The sequence below is a fragment of the Hippoglossus hippoglossus genome, chromosome 3 (assembly GCF_009819705.1).
Source record: "Hippoglossus hippoglossus isolate fHipHip1 chromosome 3, fHipHip1.pri, whole genome shotgun sequence".
NCBI lineage: Eukaryota > Metazoa > Chordata > Actinopteri > Pleuronectiformes > Pleuronectidae > Hippoglossus > Hippoglossus hippoglossus.
Window position 1 is genome coordinate 20,283,409 of NC_047153.1, and position 18,721 is coordinate 20,302,129.

The 18,721-nt window shown below is 41.0% G+C and overlaps 3 protein-coding genes across 5 annotated transcripts; 2 read left to right on the forward strand and 1 right to left on the reverse strand.

Annotated features, from left to right (window-relative positions):
- Window positions 1-1,006: 1,006 nt before the first annotated feature.
- si:ch211-107o10.3 (uncharacterized protein LOC407663 homolog) lies at window positions 1,007-5,308 on the reverse strand. Of its 2 annotated transcripts, none has more exons than XM_034577261.1 (7): window positions 5,101-5,307; window positions 4,394-4,534; window positions 4,028-4,219; window positions 3,271-3,432; window positions 3,018-3,134; window positions 2,631-2,835; window positions 1,007-1,611 (listed from the first exon to the last, which is right to left on the reverse strand). In XM_034577261.1, exons 1-7 carry the CDS (start codon window positions 5,174-5,176, stop codon window positions 1,515-1,517), a joined length of 990 nt encoding a protein of 329 aa, XP_034433152.1. In that variant the 5' UTR covers window positions 5,177-5,307; the 3' UTR covers window positions 1,007-1,514. The 2 variants fall into 2 exon arrangements, with proteins under 2 accessions (XP_034433152.1, XP_034433143.1); XM_034577252.1 differs by lacking the exon at window positions 1,007-1,611 and adding an exon at window positions 2,197-2,493 and having other exon boundaries at window positions 2,579-2,835; window positions 5,101-5,308.
- Window positions 5,309-6,285: 977 nt separating this feature from the next.
- On the forward strand, window positions 6,286-9,449 carry tmed3 (transmembrane p24 trafficking protein 3). Of its 2 annotated transcripts, XM_034577277.1 has the most exons (4): window positions 6,286-6,782; window positions 6,831-7,026; window positions 7,608-7,853; window positions 8,514-8,921. In XM_034577277.1, exons 2-4 carry the CDS (start codon window positions 6,883-6,885, stop codon window positions 8,745-8,747), a joined length of 624 nt encoding a protein of 207 aa, XP_034433168.1. In that variant the 5' UTR covers window positions 6,286-6,782; window positions 6,831-6,882; the 3' UTR covers window positions 8,748-8,921. The 2 variants fall into 2 exon arrangements, with proteins under 2 accessions (XP_034433168.1, XP_034433158.1); XM_034577267.1 differs by having other exon boundaries at window positions 6,290-7,026; window positions 8,514-9,449.
- Window positions 9,450-11,063: 1,614 nt separating this feature from the next.
- Window positions 11,064-16,733, forward strand: LOC117756635 (isocitrate dehydrogenase [NADP], mitochondrial). Its single transcript, XM_034577241.1, has 11 exons — window positions 11,064-11,253; window positions 12,117-12,208; window positions 12,800-12,965; window positions 13,093-13,253; window positions 13,364-13,507; window positions 13,958-14,094; window positions 14,304-14,455; window positions 14,587-14,699; window positions 15,849-15,946; window positions 16,049-16,141; window positions 16,287-16,733. Exons 1-11 carry the CDS (start codon window positions 11,133-11,135, stop codon window positions 16,369-16,371), a joined length of 1,362 nt encoding a protein of 453 aa, XP_034433132.1. The 5' UTR covers window positions 11,064-11,132; the 3' UTR covers window positions 16,372-16,733.
- Window positions 16,734-18,721: the final 1,988 nt, after the last annotated feature.

Here is an 18,721-nt window from a genome sequence, read left to right on the forward strand (position 1 = left end):
TATCTCCTGCATTTTGAAAAGTGCTGTACAATGTATATGTTTTTAAACCAACCAACACACACACACACACATATATACTGTATATATATTTCTTTTTTATAATTTTATTTTTAAAGATATATTTTGGGTGTTTGACCTTTATTGATGAGTGTGAAAAGGTGAGAGAGCAGGGAGGACATGCAGCAAAGGACCAGGTCAGATCCCAACCGGCTGCTGCTGCAGGAGAGCTCGGCCTCTGTATGTCGGGCACATGCGCTACCAGGGGAAAGCATTATGTTAATAAGACTTTGCTATTTCTAATGCATGAGTGATTTCAACTTATACCCATTTATATTTCCATGTTGCTTCACTTAAAAGAGCTCTGGGAAAACTCTTACAAATAACACAGCCTCCAATAAGGAGCTCTGGCAGACTGTCTCCCTCTGTTTTCCTATATCAATGACAAGATGGGGCTGAATTCAACCTTTACAACACATCTACTGCTGTTCTGATAAACTGCTCACAAAAGCCTGGGTCACTCGTTTGTTCCTGCATGTGGGGAAGTGGGTCTGACCAACAATCAGATGTTTTGGATATTATTTCTCATTTGCAGTATTTGTACCATATATGTAATACGACAATAATATTGCTATCATTGATAATAATAATAATAACAATAACAGCCAGAAGAAAATCTATTTTAATCAGACTTTTATTTCAAGAGCACTGCAATAGTGTTGTAATCTGTTGTACACTTTGTCAATACAGGCACATAATGTACTCCTCACCTCAAAACCAACTCCAAAAATACAAAAACAAGCAGCATCCACCATATATAAAGAAGAACACACACACTGTAAGTCCCTTTGATCTACTGTCTCTCTACACTTGGAGGATCTTCTCTCCTCTGAGATAAAACCACCTTCTCACCACCGCTGCCACCTGAGGTCACTTCCACCTCCTAGCAAAGTCTTCCTCTTAAACCTGGACACAAACAGGCTCTCATCCTCAACAATTTAGTTTTTCGGGAAATTATTCTTTTGTTTTCCATGTTTTGTGTCTGTGTCTCTGGAGTGAGGATGTAACAGAAACTGTACAATCATCTGTATGTTGGTAATTATTGTTAAATGCCATTAATAAACACAGTAGTTTGATGCATTGAACGTCTCCTGGAGTCTGCAGCACTGATCATAAAAAAAAAAAAGGTTTGTTTGGCAATGACCATTTTAGCATTCCAATCCAAAACATGTTTGAAGCTAACTGTTTAACAGGCATTGCTCATTCAAACGCAGACAATCAGCTGAGATGCAAGATTAGAAAAACAAGTATAGTCTTGTTTTGTAAACCACCACAAATGATTTCAATATATATACTGGATTATAAATGTAAATAAGGAGATTAAATAAAGTGTGCAATTTATACTCATCAAATCATAGTGATATTGCAATGCCCTATAATGCAGAATAGATAGTAAAATGAATTTACTAATGTAAACATGGCTGGTAGGTCATAAAAGCAGGGCAGGCTGATGATGTTTATGCCAGACCGACCATAGAAGCACTGAGGTCCCACAGCTTTTTGGCTGCGGCGTCATCCAGGGCCTGTGGCGCCGCCGTTATGGGAGCACAGTCACTGTACGGTGGGAGAAATAAAAGAGGAGGACAAGATCTCCAAAAGTCAGTGATTTATTGCCAATAGATTGACAGACATTTTAGGAATACATCTTTTATGAGCCATAAAACCAAGTTCAGTTGGATTGATTACATCCACTCACTGCTGTGTGTTACTTTTGTGTTACTCTAGAATGTTGGCCTGGCCCCCCTAGTATTAAGTGAGCAGATAGTCAGCAGAATCTGATGGTCTGCAAAAGCCGCAAGTGAGTGAGGGGGGTGTGATGATGTGTCTAACACACGACAGACACAAAAATTAAACCCCCCAAAAAAAGAATATAAATATCTCCCTTGAAAAGCGGAGCCATAGGTTACATCCTACCGCTGTCTGCTGCACCACCCCTCTCCTGAATCCTGCGGATTATTTGTTGTTGTCGTGAACGCGTCTGAGCAGAGAACCCCACACTGTGTTAGGCATGTGTGAAAGGCAAACTGGGGAAAATGGTCCTAACCCAATTCTCCGCGGGACACATGAAAAAGGATTTTGAAAATGTTAACTAATCAAGTGAGAAGTAGGATCATTTTCTTTTTGCATCCAGCCTTCTGCTGGCCATCTAAGATAATACAAGTTTCAGGCATTTCCTCATTGGCTTCACTTCCAGACCCAGGACTACATCCATTTTATATACAATCTATGATGCCCACTAACTCTGGTCTCTGGTAAATTCACTGCTAATTACTGCCCCCTATTGACATAACAAGTGCACAGCGCGACATGAGATGAAAAACATGAGCAACAAATCATGACAAAGAGATGGATTCTATTCCGGTGAGACGATTCTCGGTTCTTTGTCCTTTAAAGTTCAAATCTAATTTTCATAAATACACTGATCACATACATGACCTGTCTGGAATAGAAGTGACGGAAATCTGTCGTAGAGACAATGAACTTTCAAAGACAAAGAAATATTTTCAGGTGGAGATTCAACTTGATTAAATTGATCTGTGCAGTCAGGTGAGATTTCCTGTGGATGTACTTGCCTGTAGTAGAGGCCGCTGACATTGGCCAGGCTCTCGTCCACAGCGCAGTAGATGGTGGTCTGCGCTCCTTCCCGGGGACTTTTGAGCAGCATAATAAGTGGCTTTGCTATGATCCTCACCAAGAGTGATAAGGTGGGGAAAATGTGGCGGCCTAGCTCTGTGCGGATGACCCCAGGGTGAAGGCTGTACACGGTCACGCCGGTGCCTGATGAGAGGGATCCATCAGATCACATGTTAGTTACAATACATGAAACTTTGAGAGGGACAATGTGGATTTGTGATTTTCCTTCTTGATTCCTTTATTCCTCCTTTAAAATCATCTGGTTGATAATAACCTGCATTATAACTACACTTTATTTACAGGACGTAGTGTGCATCATACACTACCTTGCAGTCTTGCAGCCAGCTCTCTGCAGAAGAGCACATTGGCCAGTTTACTTTGGCCATAGCTCTTCTTAGGCTCATAGTCTTTATCCAGGTTAATGTCATCAAAGTGTATCTGACCTACGAGAAACAAACCAATGTACAATTTAGACTCTGAAAATCAGACACAACTACGGGAGTTTCATCTGTCAAGAGTAAAACATTACAGATGCATTTTAACAATGATGTTATCCAGCTATAAATATAGTGCCTTCACCTCTCTTGTGTGCCATGCTGGAGACGATAACAACACGACTTGGAGCCGACTTCTTCAGCAAGTCGAGGAGACTGTTGGTGAGGAGGAAATGACCCAGGTGGTTGACACCAAACTGCATTTCAAAGCCGTCCTCGGTCTTCCATTGTGGACACATCATGATACCTCAAAGGAAACAAAAACACATGCAGGATAAAACAAATAAACACACTCACACACACAAAGTAATTACAAATATAAAAGACAACACTAATACAAGCAAATATAAAGAAATTGGAAATAAGACACTAAACATAATTTATTAAGAAAGATGTTTATATTAATGCACATCTGCTCTGCATCGCAAACATTGTATTGATCATTGTAAACACCTGTTAAACAAAACATTTATAATAAAATGTACAATTCAGTATGGACAAACTATGTGATTACACAACTTCCAACAGCCAAAGTGATCATCTGCATTATTTACTCCGTAAAATAAAAGTATTCATGTGTACAAACGCTGATACTGATATGTCTTTCACAGACTCATTTTGGACGATACATTTGTTCGAAATTCTCTTAAGATCAAATGTAAAGATTTAATCTGTGCTCTTCACCCCTCAGCACTTTGAATCTAACTCTGTGTATGACAGGTGCTTGATGAATAAAAGTGCCCTGCCTTGCCTTGAGGGGCGTAAGGAATATCTCATCTGCATCTCTGCATGTTGTTCGTCTTTACTTTGACATTGATCCTGCAGTGACAGATGGGAAATACCTGCATTGTTGATGAGGATGTCCAAGTGTTCCTCGCTCTCCTCGACGTCTTTGGCCAGGTCTCTGACGGACTGCAGCGAGTTCAGGTCCAGCTTCTTTACCACCACATTGCCGTTGCCACTTTTCTGCCGGATCTCATCGGCGGCGATGCGGGCTCTGGTCATGTCCCTGCAGGCGAGGATCACTCTGGCCCCTTGACGAAAAATAAAAATCAGATTGTGCATGTTAAGATTTAATTAGTAATAGTGGAGCTAGTGTTGAAGCATTGGTCGTGATATCAGTCAGCTGTTGTACATTTCAGTGCCACTTTAAGGCCAATGACAAAGAGAACTTTGAGACAGTGAATAAACACGTCTGAAGGTCTCACCTCTCTGGGCCATGTCCAGGGCCGTCTCCTTCCCAATGCCAGTGTTGGCTCCTGTGATCAGGACTGTTTTCCCATCCAGCCTGACCTTGCTACGGCAAACTCTGCCAGCCATCCATCTTCGGAAGGTCAGCGCGCCAGCAGCTGGAAGAAAACAGATGTTAATGACACTGTTAACAATACTTTAACACTGACATCACATGTAGCGTAACATCTCTAGTTGTCTCATTGTGGTTCATTTGAAACTTTTCCCACATGAAACTTCACTTCTTCCTTTCCATAAACAGATGTGACAGCAGTATTGAGGTCCTCTGTCATAACAGAACTCATTTGACATGAATCAGACACAGTCTCTGTCTGTGATTCAAGATTCCAGAGTTTATGGTCATGTGCACACCAGTTACATTTAGCAGTCGCTGGCAATGAAACGCTTGGGTCACAGGCTCTCTTCTAGCAATGCTCGGCCAAGTGGTAGCAGGCAGAACAGTTTATGGCTGGGAGATAGGGGTCTTTAATGATCCGGTTGGCCTTCTTCCTACACCGCTGGGTGTAGAGGTCCTGTGTGGTGGTTTGGTTAGTTTTTATCCACCAGGTGAACATTATCGGCAGAAATAGTTTACTTATCTAGCAGTGACATCTAAGAAAATGTGGAAACATACAAAGCCCCCTCACACAGTACACACCCTCTTAAAATGAAACATTCCTCTTACCTGCGATGACAGCAAACGTGAGACCGAACTTGTGGTTCTCCGCAAAGTCCTTCACGGCCTCTCTGTAGTTCTGCATGTTTCAGCCTGTCAGTTACAACCAGCTTCACTACACACAGGAAACTTTCTATAAAACCGGTTCACTCTGACCTGGCGTTTCTCTCGAGCTGCTTAGCCGCTGAGTACTTTACATCACAACAGAGGGGAAGTGACGCGAGCACCGGGGGGGGGGGGACTTTCAGAATAAGACTCTTGTTTATCGGCGTAGTTGTCATAGCAACTGACGTAAGAAACGGCACATAATGGCTGCTCTGCTGATGTGTTTTGCTTCTGCAGACAGTGAAAATGTATTTTGGTATCGTGAGTCAATGTCAGGTTCTCTGAAACAGGTTTGATAATGTTTTGCAGCCCCAAGAAGAACAGAGGAGACTATACAGGAGCCTAGTAAAAAAACAACATCCAGGTCAATAGAAGCAGCTCAATGACTGATCTACTGTGATTCTCTGCTGGCAGGGTGCCTCATGTGCTGAGTGATCACAGATAAAACAAATAAATCCCACATACACTGGTTTATTTGGTGGGGTTCTATTATATCAATAACAGCAATAATAATAATAATAACAATTATTATTGTTTTTTTATTATTATTATAAAACCGAATTCGCATGAGAGTATTTGAAACTACAGTTGCTCCAGTTCTTTAGGTCTATTTTTTATCATTTATATCTCGGCTACTTGTAATTTCTACTATATTTTTTAATCCATTCATTTGATCTATCTAATTAAAATTCCCTTTAGTACTTAAATTCCAGTCATGACATCACAATTCTTTGTACATATCAGTGGATAATATAAAAGATTACAATAAGTAGGACTTTTTACATTATCTGAACACTTAAAATACATAACATATAGGTGGCCATTTGAATTATTGTTTGCTTGGACTTGTTTCACTTCATTAGTGACAAACTTAAAAATATTACAGTTTGAAACATAGAGTGTAGATAAAAAAAAAAAGGGAAGTAGCTTCCGGGTCTAAAAAAAGCCGATGCGAAAGTGCTTTAAAGTGCAATACCACGGAGGGTCGTATTATCATAATGTTTGACTGGCAGCCAGTGGTTCAGACAGGTTTAGACCCTGTATATAAAAAGGTTTAGACCCACTGTGGTTGGTTTTGACCAAAATGTATAAGTATCACGGTAATATGTCGCTTATTCATGGCTTTCATTGGTTTTAAGGTATTTTTGATCTCATATTAAAGTGTTTCCTCTTCTCTTTTGGTAACAGCCGCAAAATGTTCGACTATTTCTAAAGTAAACAAACCTGCACCGGAAGTGTTTCGAGCTCGTGCCACGTCAGAGAAAAAAAAACAGTGGCGCTGGGTGAGTCTCCCCGGTCCTGAGAGCTCTCTATCCCCGGCTCTGTGCTTTCTAGCCCCGGCTCTTTGTACTCGGTGTCCCCGGCTCTGTGCTTTCTAGCCCCGGCTCTTTGTAATCTGTGTCCCCGGCTCTGTTTATCTCTGTCCCCGGCTCTGTGTGTTCTGTCCCCGGCTCTGAGTCCTCTCTTTCCCCGGCTCTGAGTGCTCCCCGCCCCCGGTTCGGTGCGTTCTGTCCGCGGCTCTGAGCGCTCTCTTTCCCCGGTTCTGTGTGTCCTGTCCCCGGTGCTCTGTGCTCTCTGTCCCCGGTGTTCTGTTCTCTCTGTCCCCGGTGTTCTGTTCTCTCTGTCCCCGGTGCTCTGCGCTCTTCTCTCCCCGCTGCTGTGCGCTCTCTGCCCGGTGCTGTCACCATGCTGACCCTGGGTCTGAGCTGTGTTCTGCTCCATGTGTTCGTGGTGTTCGCCACCGAGCTGACGTTTGAGCTGCCTGACAACGACAAGCAGTGTTTCTACGAAGAGCTGGAGAAAGACGTGAAGTTTGACATAGACTTCCAGGTAAGTTACCGTGAGAGAGAGAGGAGGCTGCCCCACCAACAGAGCTGTTATCCTCCTGACATGTGTTTGTTGTTTCCTGTTCTTGTAAATGAAAAACAATCTATAGTTGTAGTGTTTTACATGCTTTCAAAATGCATCTGCTTTCAGTGATGTACCCATTTCTGACATTAGTTCATTTACCTGCAGCTTAATTTACCACAATTAAACTAAATGTATATTTTTATGTAAATGTTTTCTTACTTGAAAACCGTCTTCACCCGATAATTTTAACGTGCAATACTGTTTAATCTCTTTTACTATTTAATATTTTATCACCATGCACTATTTTACCAGCTTCACTATGTATACAATCTTGTTACTTGTTACTTGTCTATTTTTTATATATTGTAACATTTGTATTCTATTCTATTCTATTCTACCCACACTTACCTGACTGGTCTGTTGCACAGCCAGTTTCAGTCAGTGCAGCACTGCGCAGTCCTCCATATGTTACTTCAAACCAACACTATCTTGCCATGCATATGACCTGTCATACATGCGTGTGTTTCTAATGTGTGTTTTGTGCCTTTCTCTTCTTTGAGGTCATTGCAGGGGGCAACTATGATGTGGACTGCTTCGTCACCGACCCTCAGAACAACGTGTTGTACAATGAAAAGAAGAAGCAGTATGACAGCTTCTCTCACACCACAGCCATGAAGGGAGTCTACAAGGTCTGCTTCAGCAATGAGTTCTCCTCTTTTACCTACAAGACGGTGTACGTGGATTTCCGCCACGGAGACGAGGAGCCTCTCATGCCGAACATGAACAGAAACTCAGCGCTGACCCAGGTATGTCTGAGGAGCCTGGATTACACAGGGACATGGTGTTCACACTCTGTCTGTTTGCTGCAGTGGAAATAGTCAGAGGGCCAGACTATGACTGGCTCTTTACTGCTGCAGTGTGTGAGTAAGGAGAAATGACTTAAAGGTTCAGTGTGTAGAATTTAGTGACATCTAGTGGTGAAGTTGCATGTTGCAGCTGAATACCCTTCACCTCACCCTCCCCTTCCAAATGTGAAAGACAACCTGTGGTACCTTCAACTCAAAAGGTTTGTTTGTCCAGTTTGGACGACTGTGAAAAACATGGTGGCCTCCGTAGAGAGGACCCACTCCCGATGTAAATATAAAGTATTTAAATACAAAGGGCCCGTTCTAGGGTAAAGAAAACCACAATTAGTACAACTAGATGATATAGATGATCAAACACTAGTGAAAACATCGCTGGGATTATTTTATATAAAATTTCTGCCAATAGATCCCTTTCACCGAAATCTTACTCACTGGACCTTTTTAATATTTATGTTTCTTAAGTCACATGATAACCAAATCTGACGACTACATACCAGCTGTTCAGGAGCAGCTTTGAGAATATATATCAGTGTTTGCCTATGTGTGACCCAGGTCATTTCCACGCTCTCGATTAATCTGTGATGGCATTTGGACTTTCAGATGGAGTCGTCTTGCGTCTCCATCCATGAGGTCCTCAAGGTGGTGGCTGACTCGCAGACGTGGTACAGGCTGAGAGAGGCGCACGACCGCACGAGAGCAGAGCACCTGCTGGAGCGAGTGACCTACTGGTCCATCGGAGAAACCGTCCTGCTGTTCATCATCGGCATTGGTCAAGTCCTGTTGCTGAGGAGCTTCTTCGATGAGAAGAAAGGCTCTGTCGCCGCCGCCACTTAGAATCTGTCGTCTTGTAAACTCTGCAGTGTGAATATAGAAGTGCATCTGGGAATTTGCGCACATCTTCTTGTAGTTTCAGCAAACCCTTTGTTAAAGGGATAGTTCAAGAAGTTTACCTGTTTCTGACTGTTTACCCAGTGAAATCGTGAATTGTGCCTTCCTCATGTCCATGTTGTTTAGTTCTGAAATGGTTGTGTTAAAAAGAAACACCACTTTCAAACACTTGTGTTTGAGTCTGACATCCTTCAACCTTGCACAGATTTTCTTACTATATTTTACAGGAGTAGTGTGTTTTGATTTAGAGGAAAAGTTAGTAACCAGGATTTCCATTCTATCATCCCATCAATTAGAAAGCGGTGGAACATTGTTAGAGACCAAAGAATTGTTGTTTGTTTTGGAATGTTAGTTTTATTTGTTTTATTGTCTGTATTTTGTCTGTTATTAATTTATCTGTATAGAATTGTTGCTGTTGTTACATTGTAGGAGCTCCATCTCCCTCACATCCTGGTCTGTCTCTGACAAAGTGCCTTAAGAAGTCATATGCGCTTGTTTCTTTTCCTACTTGAAAGTTTACTGCTTTAATTTGTCTGTTAGCGTATGTGCCACCCTCTAGTTACTGATTGAATTGGTTTCATCATTTTTAAGTGATACTATTACAGATAATTTTTTCCACCACCAAAAATATAAAGTTTTCAGTCTCCATTTGTGTATTGTCTGATTGTTGTATTTAGAACATGTCAAAACAGTTCAATAAAATTTTATGGGAAGTTATAAGATTTGAACTGTTTAAAGAAATTCTTAACCTTGCCAGATCATGATTTGGATTTTCTACATTTGTCGTATTTCCTGCAATATCAGTTCAGATTGATGCGATACAAATTTCAATAAGAACACATGTTTGATTATTAACTTTCCTTGGCCTTGGTTGATTTCCGCTCTCTTAGATTAATTACATATTACAGCACTATTGTCAGGCCTTGATTATCAACATATTTTCCCATATAAAGAACTAAAGTGATACATATAAAAATAACATTAAAACAGGTTGCATGTAAAGTATAAATCCAATACTAATATTTAGAGCAGGTGCAGTAATGCAGATAAAAAAAACAAAAAACGTATCTGCACCCTTGATAAAAGCTCTGAAACATGTGTTTTAATTGTTTTCAATGAGAACAAAAGTCAAGTTTAAACATCAACATTTAAATAAGTCAAGCTATTATTCAATGTACTCATGTGTTTAGTTTCTCAGTTGGGATTTTCAAAGCCCCCACCAAAAATGTTTTGTGTAAGTTCAGAGTTTGGTGCAATAAATCTGTTCACATTCATCTGTGTTCCTCTTAGAAATCAGGCAATCGCATGCAGGTACAGTTATGAAAGACAGTCAGGTGTCCAACAAGCAACTTTCACATATGTACATTGAGAATGGAGTTCATCAATTAAATATAGAAGACATCTTGTTCTAGCAATTTAACCTTTGAAATCAAAATTATGTGTCTAGTTAGACTCTACATTTTTCACTGAGGGAGTAATAATATCAAGCTAGCTCTATTTATCTTTATCACATTTTGAGCCACAAATAATGCAAAGGAGAGAATTTGATGAGCCTTAAAACATGTCTGGAGATATTTCACTCAATGAATGACCTTTTAGAGGTACATAACTATTTATTTATTTACATAATTCTATCTATTTTCTCTGTTCTTGTTAATCGTTTTATTGTCACTGTTCCTCCCTGTAAAGCACTTTGTATTGTTGTTAAGAAAAGTGCTATATAAAAAAAGTATATTATTTGTATAGCACCTTTCATACAAGAAATGCGAAGGAAAATCGGGGATGCAGCTATTGTATATCAGGCTCCAGAGTTGTGGAATAGACTGACGCTAGACATCAAAGAAGCTAGTTCAGTGAATATCTTTTAAAGAAAACTCAAAATATTTCTCGCACTCCTGCCCTCTTAATTTCTTTTCAGAATTTTCTTTCTTTTCTGTTTTTATGCAGTTTTTTTTTTATTCAATTCACATTGTTATTATGAATTACATTCTAACATGCTTTTATTTTCATCTATATATTGTATGTAAAGCACTTAAAGTGGAAATAAAGTTGTAATTATTATATTATTTTATATTATTATATAGTGAAATAGTGGAGCAGACAACGTGAGAGAATCAGGAAGAAACCAAATGTTGACGTGAACCTGAACTCACCTTAACTTCCCTCTGATTGGCCCGGAACCGGCTTCGCTGACCAATCAGAGCGAAGCCTGCCTGGTTCTGGTGCTGACGTGTGAGGTGTCCATTGGTGAGCGGGTGCAGCGTCACCAGGTAAGCGGGCTCTTCCGGTCGGTCCACGGCTTCATTCATAAACGAACCAGCCCCGGTGAACATGGCGGGTTTCCTGAAGGCTCTGACCACCGCGTCCCGAGGCGCTGCCGCCGGACTGTCTCTAAACCCCGCGGCGGTGTCCCCGGCCGCCGCCCGCCTCCACAGACCGCAGCGCAGGAACTGTAAGTCGGACACAACTCAGCCACAGCAGCCTTAGAAAGATAGAGGGTAGATAGAAGATGTGAGAGAGGAGGCGTTGATGTAATCTACTGTTATTACCACAAAGTTATTAACATGTAATAAGTTACTCTACATCAGTAACTCCTTACATGTTTTACTTCACAAAGTTACCCAGTGAAGTTCTAATAGTATCAGTATCAGTCGGTCTGGGTGTCCACGTGTTGTCAGTACACTAAAAGGTGTGACAGGTAATAACTGGTATCACAGCTCTCATATAATCAAGGTCAGTGTGTGTCAGACAGTCTGTGTCAGCACTGAACTCTGTCTGTGCAGAGTTCACAAAACAACACAGGACAAAACAAGACAACAACAACAAATAAGAAAGATAACAAAAGAATATTCAAAACAAACTTGATCTGTTAAAACCAGTTAGAATCAGTTCATGAAAAGGTTTTAATGCTAAATATGTTTCAAGCAATGACTTAAAAACAAGTAAAGTGCCAGCAAGTATAATCTCCTTAAGCAAGGAAATCCACTATACTAGAATATGGAGTTGGTAGCTCTGTAATGTGACTAATAACATACATCTACTTTAATTATTCCTGTGTTTGATGTATTGTAAATTGTCCATGGGTGTTTAGAGAAGTACCATGAAGTAAAATGTATTATTATTACTATGTAATTTTTACATTCTAATATTATTTTCTGTAGTCTAATTTGTAATGAAAACATGTAAATTATGACTGTATGACAATTGGTGTTCAGATACATGTATATTAAGTAGTTAAACTGTGACAGATTTTCCCTGTATCTTCACCCTCTGCTGCTGTAAACTGTGTAAGTTAATACGACTGAATCTTTTCAGATGCAACAAAGCGCATCAAGGTGGCGCAGCCGGTGGTGGAGATGGACGGAGACGAGATGACTCGCATCATATGGGAGTTCATCAAAGAGAAGGTAGAAAGCCTTAGAACATGAGGAAGGGCTAAAACTTGATACCAATCATGTTCTTATTGAGATAAATGTGTGCACTCAGGAGCAGTTATCCAGTCTCCTAAAAGGTACTGCTCCACACTCTATAGGCGGTCACATGACACACTGATGACATTTCTAAAAGCTGTAAAACCCTTGACTCTAGAGGCAAATATCTCCTAAACTCAACATTTTGCCACACACACAGGGTCAAACATTGACAGATCAAAGTGTTTTGAAGCTTAAATGACGTCTGCAGCTGCATGTCAGATGAGTCGGCTTTGTAAGGCAAGTAGGTTTTGAAGAACGTTGAGGCTGTACTCGCATTGGATCCCATTCATTTTAATATAAAATCAACCATGAAAGATTTCAATAATAGAAGTTACAGCACAAACCTCGAAACAAACATGCTTAACATTGGAAATGTGTTTCTAGCTGCCAGAATGAAGAAAATACATAAAGAGAAACAGGATCTCAATAAAGCAAGATAGTTTTTCCTCTACAGGTGTGTGTGTGCGTGGGTGTTTGTGTGTTGTCCTTAGACAAATAACACATCAGAATCTTGTGCTTATACAGCTCATCCTGCCAAACGTGGATGTGGAGCTGAAGTACTTTGACCTGGGTCTGCCCTACCGAGACCAGACTGATGACCAGGTCACCATAGACTCTGCACTGGCAACTCAGAAATACAACGTGGCCGTCAAGTGTGCCACCATCACTCCCGATGAGGCCAGGGTTGAGGGTGAGTGACACTCTGTGCTCAATCAGACAGTTTCTAGCCTTTTCTAGATGTTTGGCATTAAGACACTCTTCTTTTTCAACCAGTAGAAATGCTTGGAACTAAGCTTGTAATATCTATATTTTTTCAGAGTTTAAGCTCAAGAAGATGTGGAAGAGTCCAAATGGAACCATCAGGAACATCTTGGGTGGCACAGTTTTCCGTGAACCAATCCTCTGTCGAAATATTCCCCGTCTTGTTCCTGGTTGGACGCTGCCCATAACGATCGGCAGACATGCTTTTGGTGATCAGGTAATATAAAGAAAGAAAAAATGCAAATGTGATTTCACTTCTTTCAGACCAGGCATTGAAACTGTCAATAGAACCATCTCACATACTGGGTGTGATTTTGAATTTCTCAGTACAGAGCCACAGACTTCGTTGTTGACGAGCCAGGCAAGTTCAAGATGGTGTTTTCTCCAGCTGATGGAAGCAAGCCGAGGGAGTGGGAGGTGTACGACTTTCCTGCCGGGGGCTGCGGGATGGGAATGTACAACACTGATGAGGTAAGAGCAAGTTTGGTCCTAGATTTATTTACTTTTGTCTATTTCATAGACAACTAGTGTGTAGCTTCACAGCCAGCAGTTCAAAAGGTGTGTGGGAACCAGCCGAGGGGCAGGAGAGGTTGGGGGACGTCTCTGATTGGTAGATGATGTGATGGTTTAGGGGTTTCAATGTAGATTTGATGAGTGGCGGGGGGCTGAATTTTCTTTTACATAAATTTGATAATAAATGTAATGTTTAAAACCAATTAATGTGCTTCATCAAACATCAGTCATATGATTTAGTTTACAGCTCTAAAACACATTTAAGTTTGCAGTATCTCTTTCATTACATTACCTTACATTTCATTTAACTGACGCTAGCTTTTAGCTTCATGACAATTTGTGTAAAACAGACATTTGACAAGTTTATTTTGAGTGTTCTGTGAAGTGATCATGTTTCATGTTTCTCAGTCCATCACTGGATTCGCTCACAGCTGCTTCCAGTATGCCATCCAGAAGAGGTGGCCTCTGTACTTGAGCACCAAAAACACCATCCTGAAGGCCTACGACGGCTGCTTCAAAGACATCTTCCAGGACATCTTTGAGAGGTAAGACATCAACAAACCAGCTGAACTTGTGCACATGGCGGCTTTATCAAATCGCTCAAAGATAACTTTATTCATCAGGCTGGTAACAGTGTTGTGTGGAAAAGCCACAACAAACAGTGCTCTGTCTCTAGTTTTATTATAATAGGTATTTTAACAACCACTGAATTTAACTGCCTCTATCAAGTGTTTTATTGTTCCGTGTCCTTCAGGAATTATAAGCCCGAGTTTGACAAGCTGAAGATCTGGTACGAGCACCGCCTCATCGATGACATGGTGGCTCAGGTTCTGAAGTCGTCCGGAGGCTTCGTTTGGGCCTGTAAGAATTACGACGGAGACGTGCAGTCCGACATTCTGGCTCAGGGTAAGTTCACTTTAACTTGAATGAACTGCTGTTATGTTAATGTCAGATTATTAATATTAAATCTACATCTCATGTCTTGTTTTAGTGAGTGGATGCCCCTCTAATAGCATGTTTGTTGTGTGTGGTGTCAGGCTTTGGGTCTCTGGGTCTCATGGCATCAGTGCTCGTATGTCCTGACGGTAAGACCATCGAGGCAGAGGCTGCACACGGCACCGTCACCAGGCACTACCGTGAACACCAGAGGGTAAGCCTGATCAGGTCGCTCTGCCTGGAGTTTTACTTGTGTGTGTACACATGTGCATTGTTGTACCATCTGTTGGAACAGATTTGGGAATGAGGAAATGTTTGCACACTTTGACCTGAGCCAGTTTGTCAGTGGATTCATTCAGAGCTTAGATTTGGTGTCAGATTTAAGGTTAAGATTAGTTTGAGGACAAAGGCTTTAGTCAAATGCGTCCTAACTATATTTAACAAAGTTTGATTAGATGTTTACAGAGTGTTAAGAAATGAAAGTTATAATAAATCACTTTGTTATATTTTCAGCAGAGCTTTTTCCCTAGTGTTGGTAATTATCAGGTTATACTGCACGTCCCTTAGTTCAGACCTGGAATACAACTGGAACGCCCCCTCTAGTCAGAATTTCGACTCGGAAGGTCGGAGGCTCCTCACCACCCCCAACTTCGGAATCCAAGATGGCTCCTCTGTATATTAACACTAGTGAAAGCCGTAGCAATTCTGTCATTAAATTTGTCGTACACATAGTACTGTTCAGTTACTGTCAGTCGACGTCTTACTACGTTAGTTTGTGTGAAATGCTGCGTAATGCGTTATTAGGAACTGTGTTTGCTAACAATGGCTTGCTGGCTAACGTGAACACACGCAAATACACACGTACGTCATTTTGTGTTTACGAAGACCACATGATGTTGTTTTTACCCAGTCTTAGTTTACAGATGTGTCCAAAGTCGCTGTGTTTCTGTGTGTGTTTCTGTGATACGGCACAAACAAGCGAGGGAGGGAGACTGAGGGGGAGAGAAAGAGGAGTCCGAAGGGGCTGATCTGCTGTCAGGTTGGATGGGAACCATCTGTGGTGCAGATTTACTATTAAGAAAGATTTTACCCATTTAAGAAAAGTATCACGCATGGTGGATGCACGAAGGTGCTGAGCAGTTAGCACTGACCACTCAGTTCACTCAGGACAGATGTTAACACCAGGTCTGAACCGGTTCTTAGACTCACCATTTTACACACAAAGTCCATCTAAAAAATCCATGGTAAAAAACAGGCAGAGATACAATTGTCTCCATCCATTGTGACATCAACAGACCTGAATGCAAATCAGCCACTTCATATGTTGAATTTCCAGTAACTTACATTAACCGTTGCTCTGCAGGGAAGACCAACCAGCACCAACCCCATTGCCAGTGTCTTCGCTTGGACCAGGGGACTGGAGCACAGGGGCAAACTGGATGGAAACCCTGATTTGATGAGGTGTGTTTTCTGATTAGTTAGCGTCACACAATGTTTGTTACACACTCGGTACTTATTATTTTACAACACACTGATCTGTCGCTCTGCATCGTCACTCTTCAGATTCTCCCAGACGTTAGAAAAAGTCTGCGTGGAAACTGTGGAAAGTGGTTTGATGACCAAGGACCTTGCAGGCTGCATCCATGGCTTGGCCAAGTGAGTTTACATATTCAAATCCCTCACTCTAGCAAACTATGTGTTTTTTGTACTGTCTGTGACACTCTCTCATGAAGAACAAACTTCTACATTTGATATCCTTATATTTATTATTGATCTAACCCCCTGCTCTATGATTTTGCAGCTGCAAGCTGAATGAACATTACGTCAACACATCAGACTTCCTGGATGCGATAAGGACCAACCTGGACAAAGCTCTGGGCAAATGACTAACAAACACTTCCTAAAACAAAGCACGTCTGTGGATTTTTAGCTTATTTTTACCACTTAGTTGTTTGTATAAACCTTTGTATCCAATTTCAAAGGAGACAAGTTTTGCACCTTTTTGTATTTGTATAGCTTGCTTACTGTTCCTCTGCCTTTTTCTCTGCCAACACTTTTTATTGCACAATTGAATGACTTTATTAGTTCTAATGTTAACTTATAATGAACATATCTGCCTTTCAATTTAATGTAATGCATCAGAGTCTCTGAATAATCTGTATAATTCCATGTTTTGCACTTTCCTTATGAATACAAACAGTAGTGATTGATAATCAATCCCTAACCAGCATTGTGTGTGGAGTTGTGTGTTTGTGTTGACAGAATCATTTGGGGTAGGGTTAGATTAACTGACAAAATCCCTGTTAACAACCAAACACTATGATTCACAAAAAAACCCATTAATGAGGCAGATTGAGGCTTTGGAATTTAAATCATGGGGACAAAAGTATTATTAAATGTTTGAGAATGAGAAGTCACTCATAGTGAAATCAGTTCACTTAAGAATTCCTTTTATATATACATTTGATGTATTTGCTTGTATGAGCTTCTGTCCAGCAGTGCAGCGCTGCAGGTTCATGTATTGGGCATCATACACGTCCTCCAGTGCACAACAGAAAGCAGTGTTTGATGGAAGTTCTGAAAAATCTGTCTGCTTCAGAGGCAACTACAGATCTCCACCAGCAGATGTCGACATAGCCCCAGTCAGCCTGTCATGCACTTTGTTGTACTGGAAAGCCTATTGGTCTTTGTACCAAGACACATACTACTGATTACTATTAACTGATGAACTAAATTATGTTAATTGTGTTTTCCCATTTAAAATCGAATACGTAAATAAAGTAGAGGAAAGTATATATGTTATATGTGAACAGGGGTCTCATCAGAGATAACTGGTGAAGTGATTGAACGCAGCCTCTGAGTATGAAAACATAGAAACACTGATGGGACAATATTCATTTGATATCTTGTTGTTCTTCCTGTAAATTTTGGTTCTCAAAAGTCCTGACAAATGTTAAATTTACACTTTATAGACAGAATATTCTCGTCCCACTCTCCTTATTAATAAAGCTGCCTCTGGCAAAAAATAATTAGCATTTAAATTATTCCTCACACACTTTTTTTTAAAGTTTCCTGATAAAGGAAGATTTCCCAAAGTGCTAGAGAGCCTCCTCATATTATCTACAGCTGGAGAGGAGACATCACTGAGCAAATTGATCAATCATGTCCTGGGAAGTGATTGATGTGGAAGTGTAGTCCATACACAAAGCAGAGCACCTGTCAGACTCGAGGACCAATCAGAGACTAAAGGAGGGGGGGGACTTCAGAAAGTCTTAAAAGTCACAGTTAAGTTTCTGAGAAGACATGAACCTCCTACCAGCTGACTGCAGTAAACAAAATATGCCTAAGGAGGAGAAATAGGATTTCACATTAACAATAAATATATTCAGATATTTAAAATGTGTTTGATATGTAAGAAAAAAGAAATATCTCATTGACACAAGTATGTATGAATTGAGGTCTACTTCCTCCCATGAGTCTTGATCGTCTTTGACATGTTTCTACACCTTAACTGGAGTCGACCTCTGGTGAATCCAACTGATTAATGGGACATGGGAAGGTCTATTTTAGGTCTCATGGCTGACAGTGAATATTCAGAGTAAAAACCAAGAAGACATGAGGTCATAGGAGCTGCCTGCAGAACTCAGAGACAGTTGAGGCACAGGCGCCTGCTACACTCAACGTTCTTAAAAGCTCAGTGGCCAATGTTTCTTCTGGAGCTGGCTGAATGTAAACCTGAGCCATCGGATGAGAAGGGTCTTTGTGAGAGGTATGACCTGGAGATGGGGGGGAACTACCAGAGGGGAAACACTGCAGCATCTCACTGATCTGGAATTGGTTGTGGGGACAGAGTGACCAGATGGAAGCATCTCCTATGTAAAGGCACAAAAGCATCTGCATGACCTTCATAGTATGTGAGAAATTAAATTCTCAGAAGGAAACCAGTGAAGTCTGATGGTGGCAGCTTCATTCTGGTTTTATTTTCAGCAGCATGGAGAGAGACAGCTCAGGGTAGAGGGAAATCTGAATGCAGCATAATACAGACTTTACTGATACATGGTGCAGAACACTCAGCACCTCAGAATGAACCAGAAGTTCACCTACTAACAGGACAATGACCCGAAGCACACAGCCAAGATGACGCAGGAGTGTCTGTCAACATCCTGCAGTGGCCCACCCAATTCCCGACTGGAGCCCAATCAAACATCTCTGGACTGACCTGAACATGTCTGACAC